The sequence below is a fragment of the Manacus vitellinus genome, unplaced genomic scaffold, assembly GCF_001715985.3.
Source record: "Manacus vitellinus isolate BGI_N305 unplaced genomic scaffold, ASM171598v3 scaffold_9_pilon, whole genome shotgun sequence".
In the NCBI taxonomy this organism is placed as follows: Eukaryota; Metazoa; Chordata; class Aves; order Passeriformes; family Pipridae; genus Manacus; species Manacus vitellinus.
In genome coordinates, this window is record NW_021940917.1 from 14,245,770 (window position 1) to 14,272,882 (window position 27,113).

The window sequence follows — 27,113 nt, forward strand, 5'->3', positions numbered from 1 at the left end:
ATATTTACAAGGTTTCTCTTGAGAAAGTCAGTGCAGTCTGAGTCACAAAATAGTGCAGTGAATATTCATAGTTAAGATACATGATCGCATGCACATCTATGTGAACTTTGCAGCTGATGGCAGTTGGGAAGGGTAATTCTAGATGGCTTACAAAAACGTTGGTTTAAAATTGAGTTGCCACTTGGTCAGGCTAACTTTGAACCAGTAGGTGATACAGATGTGCAATGACAGATAATCCAAATAGCTAAAATGCAACATCGTTTACCAGGCAGGTACCACTGTCAGATAGCAAAATGTGGTATGGGTTAGAAATTCATCATTCACACACCTCTGGCTCCAAAGGCAGCAGGGGATAATTACCAACTATTAAAGCACCAATAATGCACAAAAAATGTTTGTGGACATAAGACATAGTACTGAATAATGACATTTTGTCTGGAATAGCTTTCAAGTATTGACAAGCCCTTAAACTAGAAAACAAGTCATTTTGTAGTTCAGCTTTCCTGAGGGGATTTATATGAAGATCTTATGCTCCTATGAAATGGCTTGTGCTCCCTTTATTGTCTTGGCACCTTTCACTGTAGTAGTTCCTTCAAGACTGAGTCATAGAGTGAAAACAAGAAAGTCACAGGACTCAAAGAGAAAGAAATAGAGCATAACTTATATAAGAATCAAATAACATAGGGCTCAGAGTTAACCAGTCCTGTGTATTTTTATTCCTTTAAGCAATATTTTAAAAACATCAATTTTTGAAACTTTTTAAGTAGTCCCCAATTCCCAAGACTCTGTATACACTATAGTGTTAATGGGCCCCACTGCTGACAGGAATAGGCAGACTGACATAGCTTTATTGGACTTCAGTAGTTTTACAATGAATTATAAGCTAAGAATTTAACTCCGTAGTTTCTAGACTGAAGACCAGTTTCCCCATAGGCTGGGATGGGAAAATGAAAAATTGCTGTCTTCCCTGGAAAAGAAACCACAGAAAAGATGCACAATACCTGCCCACTAGAATAAGTTCAGTTCTCACACTGGTGATTTTTATCCAAGTGTAGAATCATTACAATTACAGAGCAATAAATTCTCTCCAGCACCTATGACAGTTGCCAGTTATATAGAGGAGAAACAAAGCTCTGAATTTCACAGTAGTTTTAATGTCATGATTTGGTTAGCTAGGATACTCCATTGCAAGAGTACATTTGCAATTCAGTTTTGAGAAAGAAAGAAAGGAAGAGAGAATGAGAAGACAGAAGGAAAGAGGGAAAGAAAAAAAGAGAGAAAGAGAAAAAGAAAGGAAGAAAGGAAGAGAGAAAGAAAGAAAAGAAAGAAAGAAAGAAAGAAAGAAAGAAAGAAAGAAAGAAAGAAAGAAAGATAGAAAGAAAGATAGAAAGAAAGAAAGAAAGAAAGAAGGAAAGAAAGAATTCTCCAGAACAACTAACTGCAAGTGTGCTTACGCAATCGCCTGTTTTTGCAACATCCTAACTTGCTTCCCAAAATACCCTCAGCATGTCTGCGCTTATCAGTCCCTATCAAAATGCCATTCTTTCTATCCTACTCTCTCCACCCACCTCATTAACCTCATTAGTGCAGAAAACCTAGGCAGAAAACTTAAATGATTGTTCAGAAACCTTGGACCAAACTCCTAAGAATGGGACATGGAATGCGATATGAAAAACAGCTTACCTGAAGCATACAACTTTGAACTTTTCACACTAACCCCAAGTCATCTTCAGCCCCGCATCAGCAACAATACTGACCAGATAGCATGATGCAAGGAATGTTATAATTACTTCAACAGTCTTAGGAAGTGCATATCTATTGAAAATAAAGTAGATGATTGTGAATAACATTTCAGTCTTGCAGTCCTGTTTCTGAGAAATTCACGATTTCGGTTGTGTGTGCAGCCTGTTCGTGCTCACTGTTCTGAGAACTTTAGCAGTAATGCTTCCTTGGTTGAGCATTGACAAACATCACTGTCCTGGAGGAAAAGAACTGTGCAGAGCTATAAAAAGCCTTATAAGACTATGCTGTAAACGAAACTTTCAAAGTACTATTCACGTCTGGAGGGAATCTTACAAAACCTTTAATGAATACCATGAGATGCACACAGTGTTGGAACAGAATGGTGCTTGATAAGACGTCTGGCTGGAATGCAGAGCATGCACTTCAAAACATCAGTGTGCTGTGAGGGGATGTAATACTAGGAATATGCAATATAATCACCACGTAACAATGTCAGGGGTAGTCAACTGCACATTCAACAACTGCCTCGGATCGCTTAGTACTGATACACATCAGTGTTTCAAGCACAGACAATGCTTTACCACTGCCAAATGAGAAGACAAACAACAAACAAAACCAATCACCATAATATGAGAAGGCTACTATAAGAAGAAACATCTCTACAGGCAGCAGACAAGGTGTTGCTTCCATATTTATTAAAACTCTGTGTGTGTGTGTGTACCTCAAGGATGCTGGTATCCAATAATAGCACTGCCTCACGCAGGCTCTTTCTCTGGCCAAGGCTTCTGGACACACCCACAGGCAGAGAAATCTGACCTGTTCATAAACAAGCGAGGCTGGGGATGGGAAGCAGCGGGAGCATACTGCCTCCCCAAGACAGTCAGCTCTATGGCACTGATGTGGCACCTGAGCTGCCCTAAACCTGGAGCTAAATTCCTCAGGAGGCGTTGCAGTCTTCTGCAAAGGAGCTTTCTTACATCCAGATTCTCCTTTGAAAGAGGCTTACAAACTCTTCTTACAAATCCAAGCGAAAAAGAAATCAAGTAGAAAGATGAAAGAAGGAAGGACTAAACTCCCTATGCATGATGAGATGGTTTTACATACACACTCTTCATGTGTAACGTCTGTTGGTTTTAATATGTATTTTAAAAATGTGTATTTGTTTGAGATTTGAATATACCTCGTTTTATTTAATTTTCCTTCAGTTGCTGTTCCTACAAGCACCAGAAAACACCATCTTACGGAAAAACAGTTGCCAAGCTAAGGAAAAGAGCTTTTCTATTCGTTTACTTGTGGTAAGATACTAGCAAAAAGTTGGATTAAAAAATTAAATTAAAAAAAAAACAAACACGTGGTTACAGGAGGAAGATGAGATGATGTCACCTCAGGTTTTTTTTAAATCCCCCCTTCAAATGCCAACTGATGAATCACAGGCCAGAAATAGAGTATTCTCAGAACAAACTTAACCTGTTATGTGCCTAATAATATTGAAATATTCTTACTTGCCTAACTACTTTTGAGATCCAGTTATTTGGTATATTTTGTCTTATGAATAATGTATTTAAGCTACAGAACAAGTATAGGCTTCAGCTATCAGAAAATTGGAGGTGCACTGACATATGTCTTGTACATTTATGTTTGAAAATACTGAGAGTGATAAATAACAAAAACTTAGAGGAAAACTCAGGCACTTGCTAGAACCAGTTGAGAGTTCTTAGAGTAAAGTATATAGTTTCAGAAAAATATTACTCACCAAACTGCATTTTTCCCCCAGAAATATGTTGTTGCCAATAAAATATTAGTTGGCAAAGATTTTTCACATCAGATATGGAATTCTTAGTTGAATTTAGAGGGAGATCGACCCAATTAATTACTTGGCAGTTATAATAGTCATCTAAAATGCATTTGATGTTTGACTCAGCCTGAAGAAGACAATCCTTGCCTGTGCTGAGTAAGAAGTACTGATTGCTTGTGGTGTCCACATTAGGCTGCCTATTCTGTTCTTCTTTCTGTCCAATCACTATGGACAGAAACTGGAGAGCAGGATGGCTGGAGACAGAGAATTTTAGAGCTTGCATCAGCCATGTTCTCTGGCTTAGCACGTGCCTGTAAAATACACAGAAAAGGCAGGTCATCCTAGATCTAAACAATCGTCTGACCTGCCAGGATGTTACTGAGATATAGTAAAGGTCAGTTATAAGTCCTGAAATGTTTGTGTGAACTTGAAGATAGCAAAGACTTGATTTTAGGTCTTTGTGTCCTAGTTATTAATCTCACAGTGTTATACACAGTACATGTTATGGCTAATACGGTTTTAAGGTCAAAATCTCTCCCCTAACAGATGAGTTGCTAAGGTCACTAGAGAGACAGATGGTGTGATTCTGCTGGCCTGAGCATTTGTCACCTCTAGGTCAGGTAAAGTTAGAACTGTAATCTGAGTAACCAAGCCCTAGGTAAGTGTCCTGACTGCTAGCAACTGAACAATATAAAACTTTGTCTTGTTGGTGGGTTTTCTGTTTGTTTGTTTTTTGGGATTTTTGTGTGTGTTTTTTGTTTGTTTGGGGATTTTGTTTGGTTGGTTTTTTGTTTGGGGTCTTGTTTGGTTGGTTTTGGTTTGGGTTTTTCTGTTGTTTGTTTTTTTCCCAGCAGAGGGAAAGTAGCTTGTAAATTCCTAAATTCATCCTTACATAAACCCCAATATTGTTCTCAGGTAAGCTGTCATTCCAAGTTCTCTACTTTCAGTGCTGCCATTACACATTTAGTAAAAATTCCTGATTAGTTTACTGGTGGATGGGAAAATGACACCAGTAGCAAAGCAATTCAATCAGAAGTGTTACTGTAGTGTAACAACGTACCTTCAAAGTAGATTCATGTAATAAATTTTATTCGTCAGACTATATGTCTGCACGCAATCATTTATCATGAATCCAATTATTTGGATAATGAGCAGTAGCTCATTACATCATTGTAATTTAATCTCTGACTTGATCTCTTCTCTCTAAGACTTCAGAGTAGCCAGGTGTACTATTGTCTGTGAAAGTATTTTCTTTTAAAAACTGAGTTCATCATCTTCAAATATATCACTTTACAGCTATTTCCTGCAAAATTACATAACATGAGGAAAACGTGGAATGTTGGAACAAAGCAAGTACAGAAAATGGATGAATATTACCTAGCAGCAGTGACTGGCCATTGCCAGTAGCAAGCTGTATGATGCTGAATGAATACCATTTGGCAATGGTATTTGTTCAGAATTGGCAGACCAAATTAGCAATGGCCAAGCAAAAAGAGCAGCTCCCAACAGGCCAAATTGTACAGGCAGTGAGTAATATATTTTCTAGTCTTTTCACAGAGGACTATTAGGGCTATTAAGAGGTTTGATTCGTTGTAAAATTTTCATCTTATGAAACATAAAGGAAAATATTGTAGTATACAGTAGTGTTTCTCTTTCTGGGGACCCTGAACCTTATAGGAAGTACAAGATGTCAGGTATTGCCAGGGAGCAGCTCCTCACTTTGTTATCAGTTTGCTTTCTCCAGGGCATACAAATGAGTACTGGCTATACTAACTAACTGTAAGCTTCTACTCTAACTACCTACTTTTACTTTCTGGTGGCAGAGCACTTCAACGGAGAAGAGTGATTGTGATCACAGGCAGCCTCTGAATGGTAGCTGATTCTCACTTCTCTCCACACAATGCTGGAAATTATAGGTAAGCTAAAAGCAGATGAACGTGCAAGACATCTGAAGAACACTATTTCTGTGTTGGATGTGGCTAAAACAAGACCTTAGAGAAGTAATGCATTTAGCCAAAATGTATATGGAAGATGGACCATGATGTAAAAACCAGCTAAAGTGTGATCAGATACAGCATGTCTAAGCTCCCAAAAGCCCTAGAGTGGGTTGTAGTGTTCAGGACTTGGGCAAAAGGATGCTTCAAGTTGGTCATCCAGGCCTTGTAAAATCCTTAGACACTTTGCAAACTTAGCTGCACAGTTTTAGCCTTCCCTTGTATGAGACAGTTGGATACTTCATAAGAGTGTGCTTTCACAGGAACAAATTAGTTTCTTTCTGTCAAAAGACTCAATTTATTAATTTCTAGCAATCTTAGAAGTAGGAGTCAAAGCATTGTAACTGCTGAATTACTTGAATGGTTTGTATAGGGTATTTTGTTGGCTAAATGCCTTTAAGGCGACATACCAATAAAAGCCCTCTAGAATGCTATGCTATGGATTCTTATATGAGCCTGTTGTCTTTTTGTGCTTTTACATATTGCTCACTGATCTGGGGGACATGGGAGTGGGGGAAAACAGGGTGTGATATTGTACAGAATTTACTTCATCATTTAGTGAACTTAACTGTTTTGAAAATTCTAAAGTCACAAGGTGAAGAAACACACTGTACTTTCAGCTAGGGGAGAAAATCAATTAAGAATCTGCCATGTAGGAAAAAGACTTAAAACCAGTACAATCCTCTCCTATGTTTCAGACATTTTTAATTCTAGAGAATTTTTTGGACTAGTACTGAGAGGAGAGTCCACTTTAGATCACCATTGCAAAGAAGGCTTTCAAGAGAAAGCTTAAATATTGGGTGTAAAATCTCAACAGAAGGAGGTGGAGTGTTTAGATAGAGAAAAATGAAGAAATCATTTAACTCAAAGTCATATAGCAGGTAATTGACAGAGCCAGAAGTATAATTAAGAACCTCTGACCCATAATCATGTGTTTTCTACTGGACTATTTCTCTGTAGTAAGTAACTTCTCTATGGAAGCACCTGTTATAAATCTGTTTTCTGTGTCCTTTATCCTTCTGAGTCAATTCAGCCTTCACCCAAAAACTTCTAGCAATATCACATTCCTTTTTTTCTGTTACCAAAACTATAAAAGACAAAAATAATTCGAACAGTGGAATAGAAGGAAATAGGAAAAAATATCTGCTAAGTTTTCTCCTGTTAAGCTGTAAACAGAGTATATCTCCAGACCGATATTTACAGCCTTGTATCATGACAAGACCTTCACATGTTCACAGCCCTTTGGGGTTTTTTTTGTGACAGGCACTCTTTCCAAACATACTTGCCAGTGTTGAACCAGGGACTACCTCTCAAGTTTCTTTCCAGTTTGCATGTGTACATTTGCTCTTGCCAGCTGCACCAGGTTTGACTATTTGCCCTGAGATTTTCTTTCTGAATGAACACCATACCCAAATAATGACCACCAGCAGAGAACAGAAACACTTAATTACATCCTTTCTCATTGAGAGGACCTGAGGGAATGTCCTGAAGTTGTGTCAGGGGAGGTTTAGGTTGGATGTTAGAAAAAGGTTCTTCATCCAGATGGTGGCTGGGCACTGAAACAGGCTCTCCTGGGCAGTGGTCACAGCACCAAACATGACAGAGTTCAAGAAGCATTTGGACAATGCTCTCAGGCACCTGGTGTGACTCTTGGGGATGGTCCTGTGCAGGGTGAAGAGTTGGACTTGATTATCCTTGTGGGTGCCTTCCAGCTCAGCATATTCTGTGAGTCTGTGATTTAGATCATATAGATCAGACATCATACAATCTCTTTTCACCTTTGATTCAGCAGCCAGTCTGAGGCTGTTGAGATTCTTCTCCAGCTGTCTGAGGCTCCTGGTGACAGTATTCGACACAATCCCATTGGTTTGCAGCCACAATCCGTGGTTCTCCAGAGGGTTACAGGTAACCTTTGTCTAGAAAAACCAAATGTCAATCAGTACCTGATCTGAGTCAGCTTTAGTCAAGCACCTCTGCCAGAAGAACAGTTTCCGTCAAATACAGTATGCAAGGTAAACAATGAGTTAAAAATATGTAACCATACTTGTGAGTTTTGAGCTTTCCTTATCCTGACCTCTAAGGCTATGCATGAGGAGAGGCTTGCATCTTCCTAACCAGTGACTTGTGAAAATTCATAAGGTCACAGGAGTAAAGTGAGTTTGTTTTTCTGTAAATCAGTGCTCCAGCCTATTATGGCTCTATTTGATGATAAGTTCTGCTTATGTTGTTTGGCTGCATTTTTCTTGAGATGATTTTGTATCAAGGAACAGAGGAAGTTATCCTATAATAGAATAAAGCACCCACTGAATTTTGTAGAACTTTTTAATATTTGTAAAAATAACTCTTTTCAGGACAGTTTTCTCAATAAGAAATTCCCTTTGATATTAATAAGAATTAAGTAGTGTAAGAACTACATTTGGTATTAAATCCTTTGGCCCAGTATGTGGTCTCTAAATTGCTATTGCTTAATAAATATAAGAAACAAAGGAACAAATAGAAATACACCTTTTCAGCTACCAAAAAGCTTGCATGAGACAGTGATTATTGATAACATGCTGTTTTGTGAACTACATATGTTTTCCAAAGTAAAGCCAGAACACAAACACAATTATCAGAAGATTAAATCTCCTTCTGTATCAATTAAGGAGGGCTGCACATACTATGGTATTGCCTATAGCAACACATTTGGAGGACACCAGCTTATATCATACTATATAGGTAAAGACCAAACTAACACAGACATTGGGCTAAACTGTTAGGATTTATTAGATAAATATCCAAACCTTACGTCATCTTCTTTCCCTTAATCATCCAGTCACAGCCCAATACCAAAAGACAAAAGTTTAATGATTTATAATGCAATTAATAATTGCAGTATTCTGTGCTTTTAGTTTGCTTGTTGGTTTGTCTAAACATCTTCTCACCCCAGAAAAAGTAAAATGTATTCCCAGAAAAATTAGTTCTAATGGAGAAAAAAGCTAAGTCAAATCTGTGAAGATGAACACTTTTCAGCAATAATTAGAATACTGCACTGTATCCTCACAGTGTTCCTCAAAATTGAATTTGTTCTTAATTTCCTTCACAACATCATTCCAATTAAAAGCACGTCTTTACCCAGAGAGCCACTGAGTGACTTGTTACGCAAAATTTTTGTAAATCTAATTTATTTCTTACTATTAGAAGAATCACTCTATGTTCTTTTAATCTCATGACACTATGTAAAATAAGTTGCCTTTTATCTAGTTCATAGTTTACTTCCTGTGAGGATGTATGGACTGAATACTTAAGTTTCTTCTGTAGTTGCAGCAAATATTCACTCATATTTTCTATTGTATTTCTCCCTGCCTCTGTAGTTCTTCCCTTCTGACAGCTACCTACATTATGAATAACTGATATTAAAATAAGTCCAAAAGAAAAAAATATTATTTATTGAAACCTGATTTAGGACAAAACAAGAAAGGCTAGAATCACACTGAGAAGCACTTCTCAGTAGCAAATCTTATTATTAGCTACCTCAGCAGATATCTGGCTATCTTAGAAGGCTGATGTACCTTGGATAACACTAAGTTGCTTGTCAGAGGTCTTCTGAGGAGAAGCACCCACAGCTTCCTCAGAGTTTAGTGGGAGAGATGAATAACATCTGTGATAACCAGGTCATTATTATGTTGACAGGATTTTAGAGATTTGACATAATTTTAAAAACCTATATTTGCAAGTGTTAATATTTTTCCTTTGAAGGTTCATGGCATACTGTAAGAGCTGCACATTGCCTAAATGAGGTGAGAACACATACCACTATTTACTGAGCAGTTCAAGGCACAGGCTGCTTGTTGGTGCTGGTCACCTCCAGCATTTTTATCTCTGTTGAGCTGAAGGAACAGGAAGCATACAGTACCACAGTGGAACATCTATCAGGAAGCAAAAAAAAAAAAAGGTTTTAGTAAAATACAAGCAAATTGAGTTAGAATGATTCACATGGAGACCAGAGAGTAAGGGAAACACTCTCAGTAAGTGACGAGGTTCAGAGTGGGGCCACCTTACTTTCTAAATGCCTTATGGATTCTAGGGATGGCTGGGTCCAATCATAATGCTAGACTTGGCCGGTCATTTATGCCCAGTGGAATTATCTATACAATGTTTATAATAATATTGAATAGTTTTGTGGATTAGTAATATTTAATTACTATTAGCATTATTTCAAATTCTTATAATAATAACATTAACACATTATCAGCACCATTTCAATCACTTACCAAGGATCTGTCGCAAGTAGGGATCTCTCCACCTTAGGTAAGGAAGGATCTTCTAGTCTCAGGTAGGGAATTTCAAACCTCTTGAGGCATCCCTGCTGAAGGGGAGAGGCACCTGGCGTGCAGCCCAGCTACAGTCCAGGGAGAGCTCAAATTCAGCCCATCCTGGTGGTCATATTTATAGAGTGAAGTAGTTGGCTGCTACTCAGTAGTGTAGACAAAATAGATGTCTTCATTTTAGCTGTACTACCTTATCCTGTACTTCAATTATCTTGCATTTTTGGGTTTTGAGACCACTTCTGGACATATATTTCTGAAGCACTTCCCACTCCTTTGTATGTGAGCCAGGAGCTTAACAGCATGCAGATTCATCACAGGCATGAGGCCTGTTGCTCCTTAGTCAGTCTAAAAAAAGGTATGGTTAGGGGTCAAACATGTCTGTCGCAATCACAAGATCAGTCCTTGTCTTACATAATATTTACTGTTTGATTTTGTTTAATGCACTTTAACATACTTGATATTTTTCTCTCATATTGACTTAGAGATAAAGTATTATAGAAGTTCATGTTTGCATTCAGAATATGGCTTGGAATAAGATGACTTTCTATGATTTTGGGGAATTTTTCCATGAAAATAATATGGGTTTTATAAAAACTTAAGAAAATATTCAGAATTTTAAATCTGCAATGTAAATATATCACATATATATATAGCAAGATCATGTTTTCACTCAATTTTAATTCCTCTATGAATTTACACTCAAATAATACAAACGACAGCGTGGTTTTCATTTTAGAAGCTAATTATATCAGTTCAAGTTATCAGCCAAATCCACATGCATACTGCATTTTTCCAAGCAGCTGGAAACCTGCCCAATATACAAGACAGAGATGATTTCATTGGCTATTTATCAGTCTGCCTTTTTGACAATCTGTCCTTCCTGAGCAAGCTAATTGTTAGCCAACTGTGGTGTGCACTGCTGAGCTGGGGTAGCTCATATTTATACACAAGCTAAAGCTTCTTGGTACATTAGATCCCAGAGGCAAGGAACAGTATTTTGGTCTGTAAACAGAGTGGTGAACAGAGGAAAACACCTGAGGAGTTTTCGTCACTCACCAAGGAGCAGAACTGCTATACTGCACTATTTAAATGTACCAGGCGGCAGAATCAGGGAATAAGGAAGGTCAGTGAAGGCATTTGCATTCCTATATTACACGGCAAGCACGAGAACTGTAGATCAGAGAGACATGTTACATTCGAATTGGCTTTGTTTGACATTACAGCTGACAAACAGCAGATGGGACAAAATAAGACAAACCCTAAGGACGTGCTGTTATTAAATAATTACCAAAATGTCAGTTCTACATGCTGTAACCACTCTGCCAAAGTTCTGTTTACCTTCTAACAGAAGGCCAGCCATTTCCTTGCCTAGCTGAGCAGAAGATATTAATTGTTCTCTTTTTAATTTCTTACTAACATATGAGAGAGAAGAAGAAAATAATTTTCTAGCTGTTTTGCCTTTTGTGATCGCTTTGACAGGCATTCATTACATAATTCATAATGTCTTAATCAGCAGAGTAATAATATTATTTAAATCTGTGTACTTTACCTTGAAGGAAAAATCCACAAGCCGTAGAACAAATTCTGAGATGCAGCTGCAGTTTACAGGTACAAGGGCTGAGGTAGCAGGTCACAGTTCAGCCCTGGAGAGCCATGTGAGATGTCTGTATATACAGTCTCTTTCCAGTAAAGTACTCCAAACAATGTGGAAAATTTTTCCAGCTCACCAAAAAGAAGAAGAGGAAAACCTTGTGAATGGAAAGAGGCTAAGTGCTAAAAAGCATTTGATAATAATATCTGATGTTTCATTCTAAACTCAAGTTCTCAGCTAAAAAAGGCAAGCATGTTACTCAATCACTTCCAGTTCTATGAAGAAAAATTTTCTGCAGGGAAGTATGGGTTAAGTCTATTTCTTTTCTCTATATTTTTATTTCAATTAATAAATATTATTACCCTTTGAAAATAATACTTTTTATACTAACAATTTTATATTGAATATATTTACTTACTTAATTTACTATTTATAAAATGTTAAGTATTGGAAGGGACCTTAAAGATCCTCTAGTCTCAACATCCCTCAGCTATGGGCAGGGACACCTCCCACTAGACCAGGTTCCTCAAGGCCTTATCCAACCTGGCCTTGAACACTGCCAGGGTTGGGGCATCCACAACCTCCCTGGGCAACCTGTTCCAGTGTCTCACCACCCTCACAGCACAGAATTTTTCCTCAGTATGTAACCTAAATTTCCCCTCTTTCAATTTGTACCCATTACTCCTTGTTCTGCCACTACAGTTCCTGACAAAGGGTCCCTCTCTGGCTTCCCTGTAGGCCCCTTCAGATACTGGAAGGTTGCTGTGAGGTCTCCATGCAGCCTTCTCTTTTCCATGCTGAACAACCCCAATTTTCTCAGCCTGTCTTTGTAGAGGAGGTGCTCCAGTCCTCATATCAACTTTGTGGCCCTCCTCTTGCCTTCTTCCAACAATTCTATGTCCTGCTTATGTTGGAGACACCAGAACTGTTTGCAGTACTGCAGGTGGAGTCTCACAAGAGCTGAGTAGAGGGGTAGAATCCTCTCCCTCGACCTGCTGGCCACGCTCCTTTTGGTGCAGCCCAGGATTCCACTGACTTTCTGGGCTGCCAGTGCACATCTCTGGGTCGTGTTGAGTTTTTCATCAGCCATCACCCCCCAAGTCCTTCTCACAGGGCTGCTCTCAGTCACTTCTCCACCCACCCTGTAGGTGTGCCTGGGATTGCTGGGACCCAGGTGTAGGACCTTATACTGCAAAATAAGTAATCTACCTTTTACCTCTGATATTTAAGGAATGTTTTGGCTTTTCACTATGATTCACAATAATACAAGAAGGACATTTCATGCTTCCTATTAAAAAAAAAATTCTCTTTCCCGCACCATTCTTCTATTTTTAGAATGGCAGCAGTTAGAGTATTTTGATTGCAGCAGCACGTATGCTGTGTCAGTTTTGTAACTATGTAAGGATCATTCCTCCCTTCATGACACCACATACCAATTTGGGAAAGCAGCAGATGAATATATCAGATGACAATGAGACAGGATTTTCTTTGCGTTTTTTATTCAATTGAAACAAATATTCAGGCTCCATTATAATTACTGGAAAATGAATGTCAATTAAAGACATAATTGCTATTCCATGCTTTGAGTCAAGCAAGTTCATGGTCAGACCCGAGTAACTTCTGGATAATAACCATCTGGACTCAGGGCCGGGAACTCAAAGGATGTTAAGTTCTGGTATCCCAAAAAATCATGTTTTATTGTGTCAGTGTAAAAGACAAAGTGTCAGTTCATAAGGGAATGTAATTTCATCAGTGAAGGAGTAATAAACAAATGGGTTAATATGTTAAAGGGTTTTGCAAGTTGCAGTCTTGAAAGATAAATTATCTATTCTTTCCTGTTCATTTTAGTGGCAAGAGCTATTCCACAAAGCTGGATTCACTCACTGGAGACTCACACATATGATGTTTTTTCCAGCAGTAGGGAGGTCTATTCCAGGAACCTCTGCACTGCTCCAGAATTCAGCCCCTATCTAAAATCCTCTCAAAGTCTCCTTTGTGGCAGACACCAAGCAGCTTCACAAACCCAGCCACTCAGCTTTCCAGTGGCCTGTGAGTAGAAGTGCCATTGACCAGGAGAAAGTTGCAGTGTGAATGCAGACCATGCCTTCCCTTTAACCATGCTGTTTCACACTGGTGTTAGAGTACAGCAGATCTACCACTCTGTTCACTTGTTCTTTTTTCCCCTCACTTGCTACATCTTGGCCTGCTGCAGTTTCTCTGATTAATGATCAGCTCCAGTTTGAGTGGGTGAATGGTACGCAACCAAGAACATTCTTTTTGGTTAGGGCAAAAGGAGGAACCTGAGCTTCATTGATGGGTTTGGAATGATACTTTACGGATATATTTATAGTTTTCTTTAGAGACAGTATCAAGTGGCAAACCCTGGACTAAGCACTTCAATATGTGCACTTGAATACCTGTTCTTGAAGTCTGCTGGTCGAGTAGGATGGGCTCTGTAAAGGTGTATTCTGCAAAAGATCAGCCTAGAAACTACCTGAAATTGGATCTTCCCAGGTAGACAAAGTGTAAGTTAGAGCCAGGCTGTCAGATAACATGAATTACCACAATCCTCTGTTCCTATTCACATTACATCTTTACCTACTTCACAACAGCAAACCTGAATCACAGGCTTTTCTCAGGAACTATCTGTTACTGAGAGAAAAGGAAGAGACTTTGCTTGCTTAACATGAATGCAAATCCTGCCAACCAGCAATGAAAAATGACAGCCAAGACAACTTGCATTCTGAGATTTCTGCAGCATTTGACTCCTCGATGAGATTAGAATAGACAAGAATTAAGAAATATCCTCCCTTCCTGGTGCCTGCCTCAGATGAGGCTTTTCTTCACTGATTAAGAAATCTTTCACTTCCTTTGTGGACTAGGTGGCAGAGCACAGATTCCCCTGCAGCCTGTAGTGAAGACCACGGTGAGACAGGCTGTTCTCCTGCAGCCCGTGGAGGTCCATGGCGGAGCAGATATCCCTACCTGCAGCCCGTGGAGGACCCCACACCAGAGCAGATGGATATTTCTGAAGGAGGCTGTGACCCCATGGGAAGTCTGCAGTGAAGCTGGCTCCAGGCAGGTTCTGTGAACCTGTGGAGAGAGGAACCCATGCTGGAGCAGGTTTGCTGACATGTGCACATTGCTTGCTTTTTCACTACATAATATTTTATAAGGGATCGGGATATTTAAAGAAACACAATTCTCAGGAAAATTTTTGCAAATACTGTTTTTTTGTTTTGGTCCATTTCAGAAGTGATCAGGTTGGATGGAGCTCTGAGAAATTTGAGCTAGTTGAAGATGTCCCTGCTCATTGCAGGTGTGAGTTGGACTAGATGGCCTTTAAAGATCCCTTCCAACCTAAACTATTCAAATGACTCAGTCTTTCATGTTGTTCTTCTGAAGAAAGTCTGATCTGAATTCCTTCAAAGTATCATTTATATTTATTCAGAGAAAAAAGTATACAGCATCCTCAAACAGTCCCTACCTTTCACCATTCCTTATTAAAAGTGATCACAGACACCAGCTGACACACCTAGACATCCTCCATTTGAATTTGCCGTGAATAGTTTACAGGGAAACACTGGGGATCACCAACTTTTTTCTCCAAAAACAAAAGAAACCATCCCAACCAACCAACCATCCAAAAAAACCCCCAAAACAAAACAAAAGAGGTTTTCTTTGCCAAAGATGGATGCATGTGCAGTAAACACTATAGACTGTTATGAAGTCATCAGTGGATAATCAGCAGCCACTAGTCTCTTCAGGGCTCAATCTGTGAATATTCTTTAAAAACCTGGTGAATTCTGAGAGCTTCAAGGGGACAGTGATATGGTGGGCTGATCTTTTTTGGACGCCAGGTGCCCCCCAAGCCTCTGTGCCCCTGTCCTCCTCATCAGGATGGGGCAGAAAATAAGATGGGAAACACACCCTCACAGGTTGAGATAAAGGCAGTTTAATGAAGCAAAAGAGAATGTTCCATGCGTGCAAACAAAGGGGGAAAAGACCCAAAAGGTTTTGTTCTCTATTTCCCATCAGCAAGTGATGCCCAGCCACTTCCTGGGAAGCTGGGCTTCAGTAGACGCAGCAGATGCTCCAAAAGGCAAACACCATAAATAATTAACGCCTCCCCTTCCTCCTCCTTTCCCTTAGCTTTTGTATCTGGACAGATATCACATAGTATGGAATGTCTGACCCTTTGCTGAGTTTGGGTCAGCTGTCCCAGCCACGTCTCCTCCCAAGATTTTGCCCACCCCCAGCCTGCTGGCCTTTGCGGGTGGAATGTTGTAGAGATAGCACTGGTGCTGTTCAGCTGCTATCACTTGATAACACTGGTGTGTTGTCAACACCTTTTAAGCTACGAATGCAGAGCATGGCTCTGTGAGGCCTGCTGTGGGGAAAATAGACTCCATCTCAGCCAGACCCCAATACAAGTGCAAAGGCTATAGTAGCTGTGTGCAGAAAGGACCCCTGGCGTTTGGGTGAGATATATTATTTGGGTGAGTTACATTATCTTAACTGACAAGTCTGCCATTTGACTGCATTTGAACAACCTGATTTTGTTTAAAGCTCCTTTTATTGTTTCCAAGTATGTTAAAATGCATCGGTATTACCAGCAAGGCAATTGCAAAATCTCTCATTATGTAACATAGCCACGTTTGGACACCCATAAACCAGCAGACACCAGATAAATGGGAGCAATTAACCTAGTATTGAGTCCAGTAGAGTGAGAGGCCTGAGAGGAGAACACTGACTCAAGGCATAGGAGTAATTTATTAAAGAATCAGAGCTGCCTTGGTTGCCCTGCAGAATTTCAGGCCTCAGCAACAACTGTGTGTATGTTTTTCTTGTCGGAACTTGGTTATTGTGAAACACCTTAGTACTGTTTGGTTACTGACCATTCTCGTCTTCTGCACAAGCTAAAGCAGAAAAATGACAGACAAAATTTGACTGCAGGTGTTGAGAGGCAAGGTTCTTTTTGTCAACACCATGTGATCAGGAGGTGCAGACATGGCTTATGTTCCTGCTGCATATTCAGAATGTGACAGGAAAGCTGTGAATCAAGGAACCTGTGAACAGAGAGGGGTTGTAGGAGCTGTTTACTTCACAGAAATGCACTAGGACAGAAACACATTGTAAATGACTGCTGCTGGCTCTTAGAGGCATGAAACAATACTTGATCTGGATTATCTGAAACAACATTCTTCTTCCTTAGATCCACAACGAGCAGGAAACCAAAAGGAAAATCTACAGGCCCATAGTGTAAACATATGGCCAATCTAAAAAATCAGACTGGAGAACCGTTCCTCTTTCTGTGGTAACTGAAACCTCAGGAAAATGAGGTATAACATGACTTCTGAAAGTCATTGATTTATTCTTCTACTCGAAGGAGGGAAATGTTAAAACATAACCAACAACATAATAGAGTACTGTGTTTGCAATGTAGATTTGGAAATGCTAGAGTCAAGGTTGCATGTAGAAACTTAATTCAACAGGTTACTTGTAGTTTTTATAATTCAGTTTTTAATTACAGAATTAGGCTTCATGTTTCCATACAATCCAGGTTCAATTACTGCACCAGATGGATGGGTTGCTGGATGGATTCATGCATGGAGCAAGGCCTCATCCTCTACAGACCAATTTGAAAAGATTATGAAATTTCTCACATCTCATGTCTCAGTAGTTGCTACTAGTGTATTTAAACAGTACTTATATATGATCACTTGCCCAATTGCTGAGGCTGAACTCACTGTGCTGCAGTGTCTGCTTCAGCTTTTCAGAAGAATGCTTATGGGTTGATGTGTTAATTTCCTGGAGTCTCTGTATTTGAGCTACTCCTCAATTCCCTGCAATATATCGAGGCAGGTTAATTGTTTCTTAACATGCGAAACATTCTATGTTTCTGTTCTTATTCTCTGCCAAGAAGCTCATTTTGAAAAAATCCTCATTTCTAATCTCTGACCAGTGAAAATTGATCATTAATAAATTATGAAGATGAATTATTCTGATAGTATTTTCCTTGAGGAGTGCACAAGTTAACTCCTGTAAAGTACTATTTCTTCTTCATTACCAAATTGAAAAAGTAATTAGGTATTCTAAGCCTGATGTGAGCAAGGGTTAAAAGGAGTGGAGAATTTTTTTTCAATCTTTTCAGTAAAGCTGGGAGCTGTTTGTGATTTTCCAAATTTTGGACTTGTTTTCATGTAGGACAACTGTAAAGTTAGATATGGCAGCACTGCTTCAGTGTTTATTAATGCAGAAGGTTCTTTGCTTTCTATGTCACTTGCTACTTATTCTTCTTTATCTTAATTTGAAATGCACTGCATGTACTGCAACACTTATTACACATGGAAACTAGAAGCATAAGAGGAAACAAATGTCTTATAAATTCCAGAGTAGATGCTACTTAACTTCATTACTTAATTAAATTAATATGATTAGGAGTGTGCTTACTTAGCACAAATGAATTACTTGTGTGCAATAATATGCATGTATAATATGCATGATAAGAGTATCTTTATTACTCATTTCCTATGCTGGAACAAATTGTAAATTATTTCTACTTTGATAGAGGCAGAGCCAAGCAGAATCAGGTATTCTATTCAGATCATAAAATTTTAGGATTTTTTATTTCACAGAAAAAGTTCACTTTCACTATTGCCCCTCCATCTTTATGTTTAGTAAAAAAATATGCCAGAAACCAAACAACCAACCAGAACTCATAAATGCAGTCAACGCTCTGAAAAGATGAAGCCTGTTTCCTCCAAAAACCCATGTGGAAATGCCTCAGAGTTTTCACTCTGGAGTGCTGCAGGTGCAGATGCACCCTGCATGAGCTGACTGCGGTTGGAAAGCAGCCTATGCACATTCAGAAGTGTTGTGGTCCTTGCACACTTAGACTGGAAAAACCTCTGAGATTAGACAGACAATAGAATTATTAATTTTATTTCTCTGCCATGCCTGTCTTGCAGATTATTCTGTTTTCATTCATAGGTATTACCCAGGTTTGCCCATAATTGCTATCCTCCCATACTGCTGAGATTTGATGGTAGGTATATTAAGAGAAATTCTGAAATACTAGAGAAGCTGCCCCGCATTGGCATCCTTTTTCTCACCTGTCACCCCATACTACCTATCAATGCAGCAGAGAAAACGTGATTCTTCACTAAGCTACAAGGGACAGAATTAGGCTGAGTTTGGGGTTCTTCTGGGACCTTCCTGCCCCTCCCATGCTGGAGTCAAATTCTTGGTTGAAAGACTGGCAGAACAAGAATTAGGGAGCTGCTAGACTTCTGGATAATGAGATCCTTCAAGTTTTAAATAAATTCATCTTGCTTCAGGGCAAAAGCTCGCTCTTGTACAAAGGGCCTCTAACACGCCATTTCTGAAACAGCAACTGCTGGGAGTCTTGCAGCCCCCTGAGAGTCCCTGGTACTAGCCAGTCAAGAAACTGGACCCTTTTCAGGCTCAGGCTGAGAAGTTGCTCTGAATAAACCCTAAAGTTGGACAGGATGAATATACTGAGCAGAGACGGGAGAACAGCACTAAGGACGTAAAAAAATAAATGTTTCCACTTGCTCAAGGCAGTAAAGAGAGCATGCTATCTTCCTTTCCACACAGGTTGATGACAATGCTGCAGGAAGGAATTACAATTGAACCATGTGTTCATAGTGGAGGAGGTCTGTTCTCAGGAACACACTTAAATATACAGACACACTTACCTAGAGCAAGCTGTATGATGGCGACCAAGCTCGAGGAATTCCTTTGCACTCAAAAGAGAGAATGAGGCTTCTTATAGAGAATGTGCAGCCAAGAGCAAGGTTAAAAGGGTCCATAAAACCAGATAAAAACTTTATGTGAAAATCCAATCTATATTTCATAAAAATAATTACTTCATGAAGATAACTGACTCCATTTTGCCCGCATAGTTCATGACTGGGGGTGGGTGTGTAAAATACACTACAGGTATGCCTCTCACACTGGGCTTCAACAATGCCAACAGCGAACTACATAGGCATTTGCCAAAATGCAGCAGGCAACACACAGATGACTTGCAATGATAAGCTGATAAAGGGCTCCTCTACTTTTCCCCTTTACTACTCTGAATATAAAAAGATAAAAAGAGATTATTAAAAGCAACAGTGCAAAACACAACATCTTCACACCACTTTCCAAACACTGCATAACATTGCTTTCCCCATCTTCAAAAAAGGGTTACATCTCAATTCTAGTTCCAGGCCACCCTTTGGTGCAAAAAGCATATTAGGACCTCTTGCTGTTTATGTACTGTGGTTTAACCCCAGCCGGCAACTAAGCACCAGGCAGCCACTCCTCACTCCTCCCTAGTGATATGGAGGGGAGAACTGCAAGGGTAAAAGTGAGAAAACTCATGGTTTGAGATAAAGACAGGTTAATGTGTAAAGCAAAAGATGTGCACACAAACAAGGCAAAGCAAAGCAAGAAATTTATTCACCACTTCACGTGGGCAGACAGGTGTGCAGCCATCTCCCGGAAAGCAGGGCTCCATTGTGAGTAATGGTGACTCGAGAAGACAAATGCCATCCCTCCAAATGTGCCCCACTTCCTTCTTCTTCCCCTGGTTTTATGTGCTGAGCATGACACCATATGGTATGGGACATCTCTTTGGTGAGTTGGGGTCAGCTGTCCTGGCCGTGTCCTTTTCCAAGTTCTTGTGCACCCCCAGTCTACTCACTGATGGGGTGCTGTGAGAGAAAGATGAGGCCTTGGCTCTGTGTAAGCACTGCTCAGCAGTAAAGAAAACATCCCTGTATTAACAGTGCTGTTTCCAGCATAAATCCAAATCATAGCCCCATAACAGCTACTGTGAAGAAATTAACTGTACCCCAGTCAAAACCAGCACAACATGTTACAAACATGTCCATGGCTCCCAATGAAACTGGGATATTCTTGTGCAGACTTTTGACCTGTATGAAAAGAGGTCCCCTGCTCACTCGTGTCTCTGCATTCATGGGCTTGATAAAGCAACAGAGAAATGGTGTTTTGTGTGAAAGTATAGATCTGGAAAACACTACCACAGGTTGGAATGGTTTGCATTGAAGGAATGAAAAAGATGATCTCAAAAGGAAAAGAACAACCAACTTTATTGCTTGTATTGATGGGTCTGAATTATGATTGGTGGAAGTCTCCCAAAAATGCAACTATGAGGGCCTTCTCCAACTCTTTATGTGAAGCAGAATTCCACCGTGCAGTGTGGACAGAATAAAATCGCAACAAAATCTTCTGTCTCAGATCAGAATGCACAATTGAAGCACCACGGTTAAAGCTATCGCCTGAGTAGTTCGTTTGCTTAACTTTTTCTATTGTGGCAGAGGCCATAGATGGGTCTGGAGACATCGGTCTGCAGATATTCCTATCTCGACCTGAACATCCATGCAATGCCTCCAGCCTTCTCTAAGAAGAGACCAAATCAGCATTGGGAGGAAAACTAAAAATACAGGTAGGCTATCACAGCTGGGCAGAGAGAACCTGGGGAAACCTGTTATAGTGCATGTTTACCTTTGGGCAGATGGGAAAGAAAAAAAGTGTGATACTAACTGGTGGCAACTGTGGTGGCCCAGATGACAAACCCTCCTGGCAACGCACAAGCTGAGCAGCATGATTCACCTACGTATCACCTCTGCACTTGGTTTACTGCAGCCCTACCTAGGAACGCACGTGGGAAAGGTACCTACCAAGAAAATATGTAATATCCTGTTTGCTTAGCATCAGCCCTAGCCAGCAACAGGGCTCGGTGGCCTTTTAGGAACCAGCTGGACCCCCCACGGAGGGGAAGTGGGGCACAGAGGCAGCGGTGGTAGAGCAGCCAGAGCTCAGACTGTGCAGGTATCCCGGCCCCTCCAGGCGATTGTCTAGAGGACGGACGGAGGCTCCTAGGAAAGGAACAGCACCTCCCGCCTCCTCACGGTGGCAGCGCCTCTCCCCCGCGCGTTGGCGGGCGCGGAGCGGAGGCCGCGGCGGGTCCCACCCGCGGGAGCGCGCACCGAGGACCGCGGACACCCTGCCCGGCCCGGCCGCCGGGCCCGGCCGCCGCCCGCCCCGGCCCGCCTGGCGCTCTCGTGCGGGCCCGTCCTGGCAGATCGCCCCGCGTGCGGTGGAGTGCAGGCTGGGCTTGCGATGCAGCGCGGCAGCGGGGCTGAGGTCGCGGCGGACCCGGAGGCCGCAGGGGCGCGGGCGCGGGCTACGGCGGCGCCTGGTCAGGGGGGGAGCTCCCTCCCGTCGCGGGAATCGGGGGCACTCGAACCGGGTCGCGGGCGCGGGCAGCGCCGCGTGCGCGGAGCGGGGCGCCCGGCCCGCCCGCCGCCCCGCCGCTCCTACCATGCGGGCGGGCCAGCGCGCTGGGGCCGGGGCGCCGGGGCAGCGCGCAAGCGGCGCTGAGGGCCGCCGGCGGGGGGGACGATGGCCAAATGGCTGACAAGTACTTCAGCCTGGGCAATAGCAAGACCAAGAAGCCCTCCGCCCGACTACCGGGAGAAGCGCAACGGTGCCGGCGGCGCGCCCCGCCCCGAGGGGCCGCCGCACCTCCACCTCCACCACCACACCTCGCCTGGCTTTTCGCGCCGCCGCCTGCGCGACGACACCAGCGACCTGCTCCGCGCCTACCACGCCCAGAAGGACCGCGACTTCGAGGACCCCTACAGCGGGCCCGGCTCGTCCCTGCGCAAGCTGCGCGCCATGTGCCGTCCGGACTACTCGGCGCCCGAGGACCTGGGCGAGGCGGCCCTCAAGGCTTCCTCCTCCTCCTCCTCCTCGTCGTGCTGCGCCACGCCTCCTATCACCGGCTCCCCGCATCTCTTCCGCAGCCACAGCGAGCGCCGCCCGGCGACACCGCCCGACGTGAAGTACATCTCCCCCAAGCACCGGCTCATCAAGGTGGAGAGCGGCGGCGACCGCGCGGGCAAGAAGCTTCACAAGGGCTCCAAGCAGCCGGCGACTGCTGCTCCCTCTGCCGTGAAAGATAAGGTAAGTGTTGAGCTCCCGTTCCCGCCCCTGTAGACTAGGGAGTAGGGCTGGGGCTACGTAAGCCCCTGGAAGGACTTTTGGCGAGGGGACTAGCTCCTGTTTGCATCTGGAGCCGCCGCTGTTCTCAATCATCCTTCACCGGGTGGCCTGGCACTTTTTAGTATCTCAGGGCAGGCAGGGCATGTGCCAGACTGGCACGTGAAGTGATGGTGCCCTGTCCTCCTGGCTTTCAAACTCACCTCCCTTCTATGGGGCAGGTTCACAGGTGTGCCTAGTCCTGCTCTGCGGCGCAATGCACTGCCAACCTCGAGGCTCTTGGGTTGGTATGCTCCTGCAGAATAGGATGTGAATCTTTAGGGAGGTGCTTTGGGAGCGCTAGAGTCCCTTGAAAAGCCTCGTGCTTGTGATCCAAAGTTGTGGCCTCAGGCCCATTGCTTGTGATATGGAACAGTCATATATAAAAAATACATTAAAAAAAAAAAAGGTAATTGATGCCATCCCAAGTCATGCTGTCTGTTTTTAAGGAGCCAGTTTGTAATTTGTTTAGTAATAACTTTCTTGCCTCCTAGTTCAGTACCAAAGGTGAGGCAGTTCAAAGTCCTGTGTCACAAGAGCATCACAACTTCCTTAACTGTCTTTCCAACTGGCAGGTAGCTGAAGCAAACTCTGTAGCTACTTACTGAGATGCAAATGTCTTGTTTTTCAGTGGTCACTCTCTACGAATTTTAACGAATTCTCTAGACACAGCATTGTAAAGTGCTGGACTCAGGAACTCAGGTTACAGAGGGAAGTAGCATCAAATATTTTGTAAGCACAGCACATCCCCCCCACCTCTGTTGGTGTTGTGAGTATAGTTTAGTTTTTCTTCTATATGGGAAATAAATATTTCTCAATTTTGTTAATTGGCATTTTCAGCTTCAGTATAATAGTCACATCACAAGAATTGCAAGTATGTGCTGAATGCTATCAGTCTGACTGATCTGTGTGTACATGTTTAAATATGTAACATGATTGCATTGCCACACTTTCGTGACAACTTGATAAACTTTGTATCTGTCCAGGTGGCATTCCAAAGAAATCAGCTTGTGACAGTGATGATACAAGATTAAAAGTCTAGAATTTATTACACTGTGTTTTTTAGGTGTAGTTCCAGACCGGAAACAACTTCTTTTGTGGAAATGATTGATTAAAAGTTAGCGTATCACTGTGTTACATGATATGTTATGATATTCAGTCTTCTTTAAATTTCCTGGGTTGATACCAGGTATCTGCTCTTAGGGAAACACTTTCAGCGAAAACAACTGCTTGGGGCAAAATGTTTATTTCTTCCTTTTACTTCAGTTTTTTTTTTTTTAATCGTCTTTCAGTTTTAGAACCTACTGAAGCAAATTTCAAAGCAGAAACTATATATTTGTTGCTAGGTAACCTGCTACCTCGTGTGGTCATAAATCTGTGTGCTGCTCCCAAGCCCTTGTAGGTTTTAAAGTTTGCCCGCAAAAAGCTTCAGTCACAGTCACATTTTTTTTTCTCTTTTTGAGGCAGAGAACTATATGTGACAAGTAAGAATTATTATCATGTCTGAGAAATAAAATAGTCCTTGTGCCTCAAAAAGTTAGGTGTGCCTGCCCACAACAGAATTTGGATGTGAAAAGCAACACATGCTTTTGTTTAATTGTATTATTTCCTCCCAGCAGTGGATGTGAAATCTCTATTATTTCACAGCCCTGAAGTGTAAAGTCTGACAGGTGAACTTGGTAAGCAAGGGTCATAGCAGACAGGCAGAGAACTGCTTGTCTTCTACACCTGTGATTCACTGAGGAAGAGATATGAGGAATTTAGTTAATGGAGTGTCTGTAGTTTGGTAGCAAATAAAGCAAGTGAAAATAAACTTGTGTAAGAACGATATAGTACAGGGGACAATAAAGAAGCAATAAACCCCCCCAAGACTAGGGGTTTATTGAGGTCTGATATTCAGAAGAATTCATAGAAATGATAAAAACATTTAAGGGAAAAAAAAATCTGTAGCATAAATGACTAAACAACTTGGGAATGAAAAAAATGATCTAGATGCCATATAGGTCTGACTTTGTGGAAGTATGTTAGTGTTTAATGATCCAATACTGTCTGCTTGAGTTCCATTCCAGCATCTGTTGGGTGTTTTTTTTCCTGTTTTCATTTACAAGGATAGGGTGCTGTTTTCCTTTATGTGTTAATGGAGAAGTGAGAAGTATTGTTTTCAACAAATTCAGTAAGCAATTTTATAATTTCTGTTATTTCATCAGTAAAGAGTTGGCTGAAGAACTGAGTTGTGTGTCTTGAAAGACTTACTGGAATGTGAAGGAGATTCAGGAAGGTCCTTGTTTGGTGTGTTTACTTATAAAGGGCAAATGGCAGAGTATGAATAGTGACAATTTAGTTAGTTGAAATTCCCAGGGGAAAAAAAATTATAGTCTAGCTGATTCAAGGAATAAAGGAGATTTAAAGCAGTGGCAGACATGATTGTACTCTGCAAGACTCCCAACATAGGCTGTAAAAGTAATGGCACAGATGTAATTTATCTGGTGTTCAAGAAGTTTTGATGTGTAGAGGTAGTAATACAAACTCAAGTTGAAACAGACAAACCCAAATTGCCATGCACTTTTTAACAGTGAAGTGACTAACCTCTACAGCAGATGCCCAGAGGAGAGTCGTCATTTCCAGATGTTTCTGAATCCAAATTGTTGGGTAGATTTTTTTTTTTTTTATTAAGGTAATACAATCAGTTGAGTTCAGGGGCTTTAACGGTGATGCTTACCTTCAGACAAGGGGGAGCAGGCTGTGTTAGAATTCATGGCTGAAGCAGCTCGGTTCCTCCAGTGTAGCAGATAAGAAATTACTGGCTTCCGTCTTTAGTGCTGGCTTGGGAGATGTTAACTTCTTAATTCCTCTGTTGCAAGCAAATGAGTGTAGGCAAGTTGAAACAATATGTGGCTGTATTCTGCAGCAACCTAGGAGCTACGGTATTTGTGCAAGAATAAATGAGAGACTCGGTTTAAGATCAGCTCAATAGGCAAACCACTTAATGAACTGGAGATTGAAAACAATGAGCTGAAATCTTCCTGAGTGACTGTCCTCTGTCTGGCATGGTGGAGTGTGTAGATCCATGAAAGCAGCAATAATTGAGGAGACAGTGCCTGTGTAAAAGGATACTTCATTTATGTTCTCACCTGTTACTTATTTGAACCGAAATGTTCTCTGCCTGATTTTGCAGCTGAAGAACCTGGGACACTATTCAAAGACAAGCTGTACCATACTTCATTGCAGGAAGTTCTTAAGATTTAAAAGATGGGACTGTAGTATTCTTGTTCTTTAAAGGATAACTATTTCATAATGAACATTATTTTGCCCTCTCTCTGTACAGTAGAGGCAAACTTTGCAACAGTTCCGCATATTGAATGCAGAAGACACTGCAAGTTGCAAGATCCATTTCCACAGGTGTTAAAGAAATTTTTTACTCTAAGCTTTCATCTCCATTAGATAGGGTTATGGGCACAGATGCCCATATGATATCTGGTTGCATGGAAAGCTTGAGCAAGGCTATGCACAAAGGCAACAAACTATTTTTTTCATGTATCTCATGATGTCATAATGCAGCTAGAAACGCGTTTTTTCACATGTCAGTCTCATGATTAATGGACTATTACAGTCTTCTGAAAAGGAAGATATTCATATGTTCGCTGAATGTCCACAGGCTCAGGAACTTTAGGGCTTTTTGAAATGATGTGTTAGGCTGTTCAGTTACAAGTATGCCTGGCATCTGCAGTGTATGCACAGCTTGGAACACTCAGCTTTGGAAGCCATCCATATTATCAGACTTCTGGACACAGAGATCCAAGCAGAGAAACACTACTAGGAAGGAGTATGAAGCAGTTGGAAGACACGTGGAGATTTAAGGAGGGAGTGGTAGCCTTCTGGAAGAGTGTATACCTTTGCAGTATGCATATCAATCCCATTGAAAAAACATACCTTAGCTACTGGATTCAAACAAGGAGACTGACTTGCCTGTTCTGAACTGAAATGTGCTTGTTGAACTGTTTACTGGGACAGTAACTGAACACATTCCATGTGGCCTTATTCTTAAAAAAGGCCAATATTGCAGTACAAATGACTGTAAGGGAACTGGGCAACGTGGTGGACCTTTGTCTTGTTTCCACCTCTTTCCAAGCAGCCTGTGTATCTAATCTCTATGAATTTTGACCACTTGGCCCCCAGTGAGCAAGAACATCTCTGCATCACTCTTTTATCTGTTCCCGCACTTGTTTCACAGGAGAGCATGCAAGACAAACATGTTTCTGCGCTGGGCTGTCTTCCCAAACTGAAGGGATCCCCATTGCTGTTAGAAACAGCAGATCTGGGCTGTCATGTGCTAAGTTTTTGGGCTCATTGCATGTTACAAAGTACTCATTCCTTTAGGACTGAAAGGGTGAAGGATACAAGGTATGAGTTTAAAAGTTTTAGAGAAAACTCAGACGGGATAAATTTTTCTTGTTAAAAGTACCTGTGTTTGTCTTTCTTCACATTGTCCAACTGTAGTCTGTTTGATTGCATCTGTAATTATAGACACTTCAGTCTCTTATCTTGTGACCCTATCCTATTGCTGGGCAACAAGAATAAGCATGTGTGTTTTTCTGTCTCTTCAA

General features: G+C 41.4%; 1 protein-coding gene and 1 long non-coding RNA gene across 2 annotated transcripts in view; one reads left to right on the plus strand and one right to left on the minus strand.

Moving 5' to 3' along the window:
- Positions 1-7,215: 7,215 nt before the first annotated feature.
- LOC108641961 lies at positions 7,216-9,816 on the minus strand. The gene is made up of 3 exons (XR_001922355.1): positions 9,786-9,816; positions 9,326-9,440; positions 7,216-7,448 (listed from the first exon to the last, which is right to left on the minus strand). It is a non-coding gene; the product is annotated as an uncharacterized LOC108641961 (long non-coding RNA).
- A 12,054-nt stretch (positions 9,817-21,870) lies between these two features.
- LOC103757657 (SH2 domain-containing adapter protein B) overlaps positions 21,871-27,113 on the plus strand; it is a 63,319-nt gene continuing 58,076 nt past the window's right edge. Inside the window, 3 exon segments of the mRNA XM_018086080.2 lie at positions 21,871-21,883; positions 21,886-21,920; positions 21,922-22,434. Coding sequence (XP_017941569.2) covers positions 21,871-21,883; positions 21,886-21,920; positions 21,922-22,434 — 561 coding nt within the window.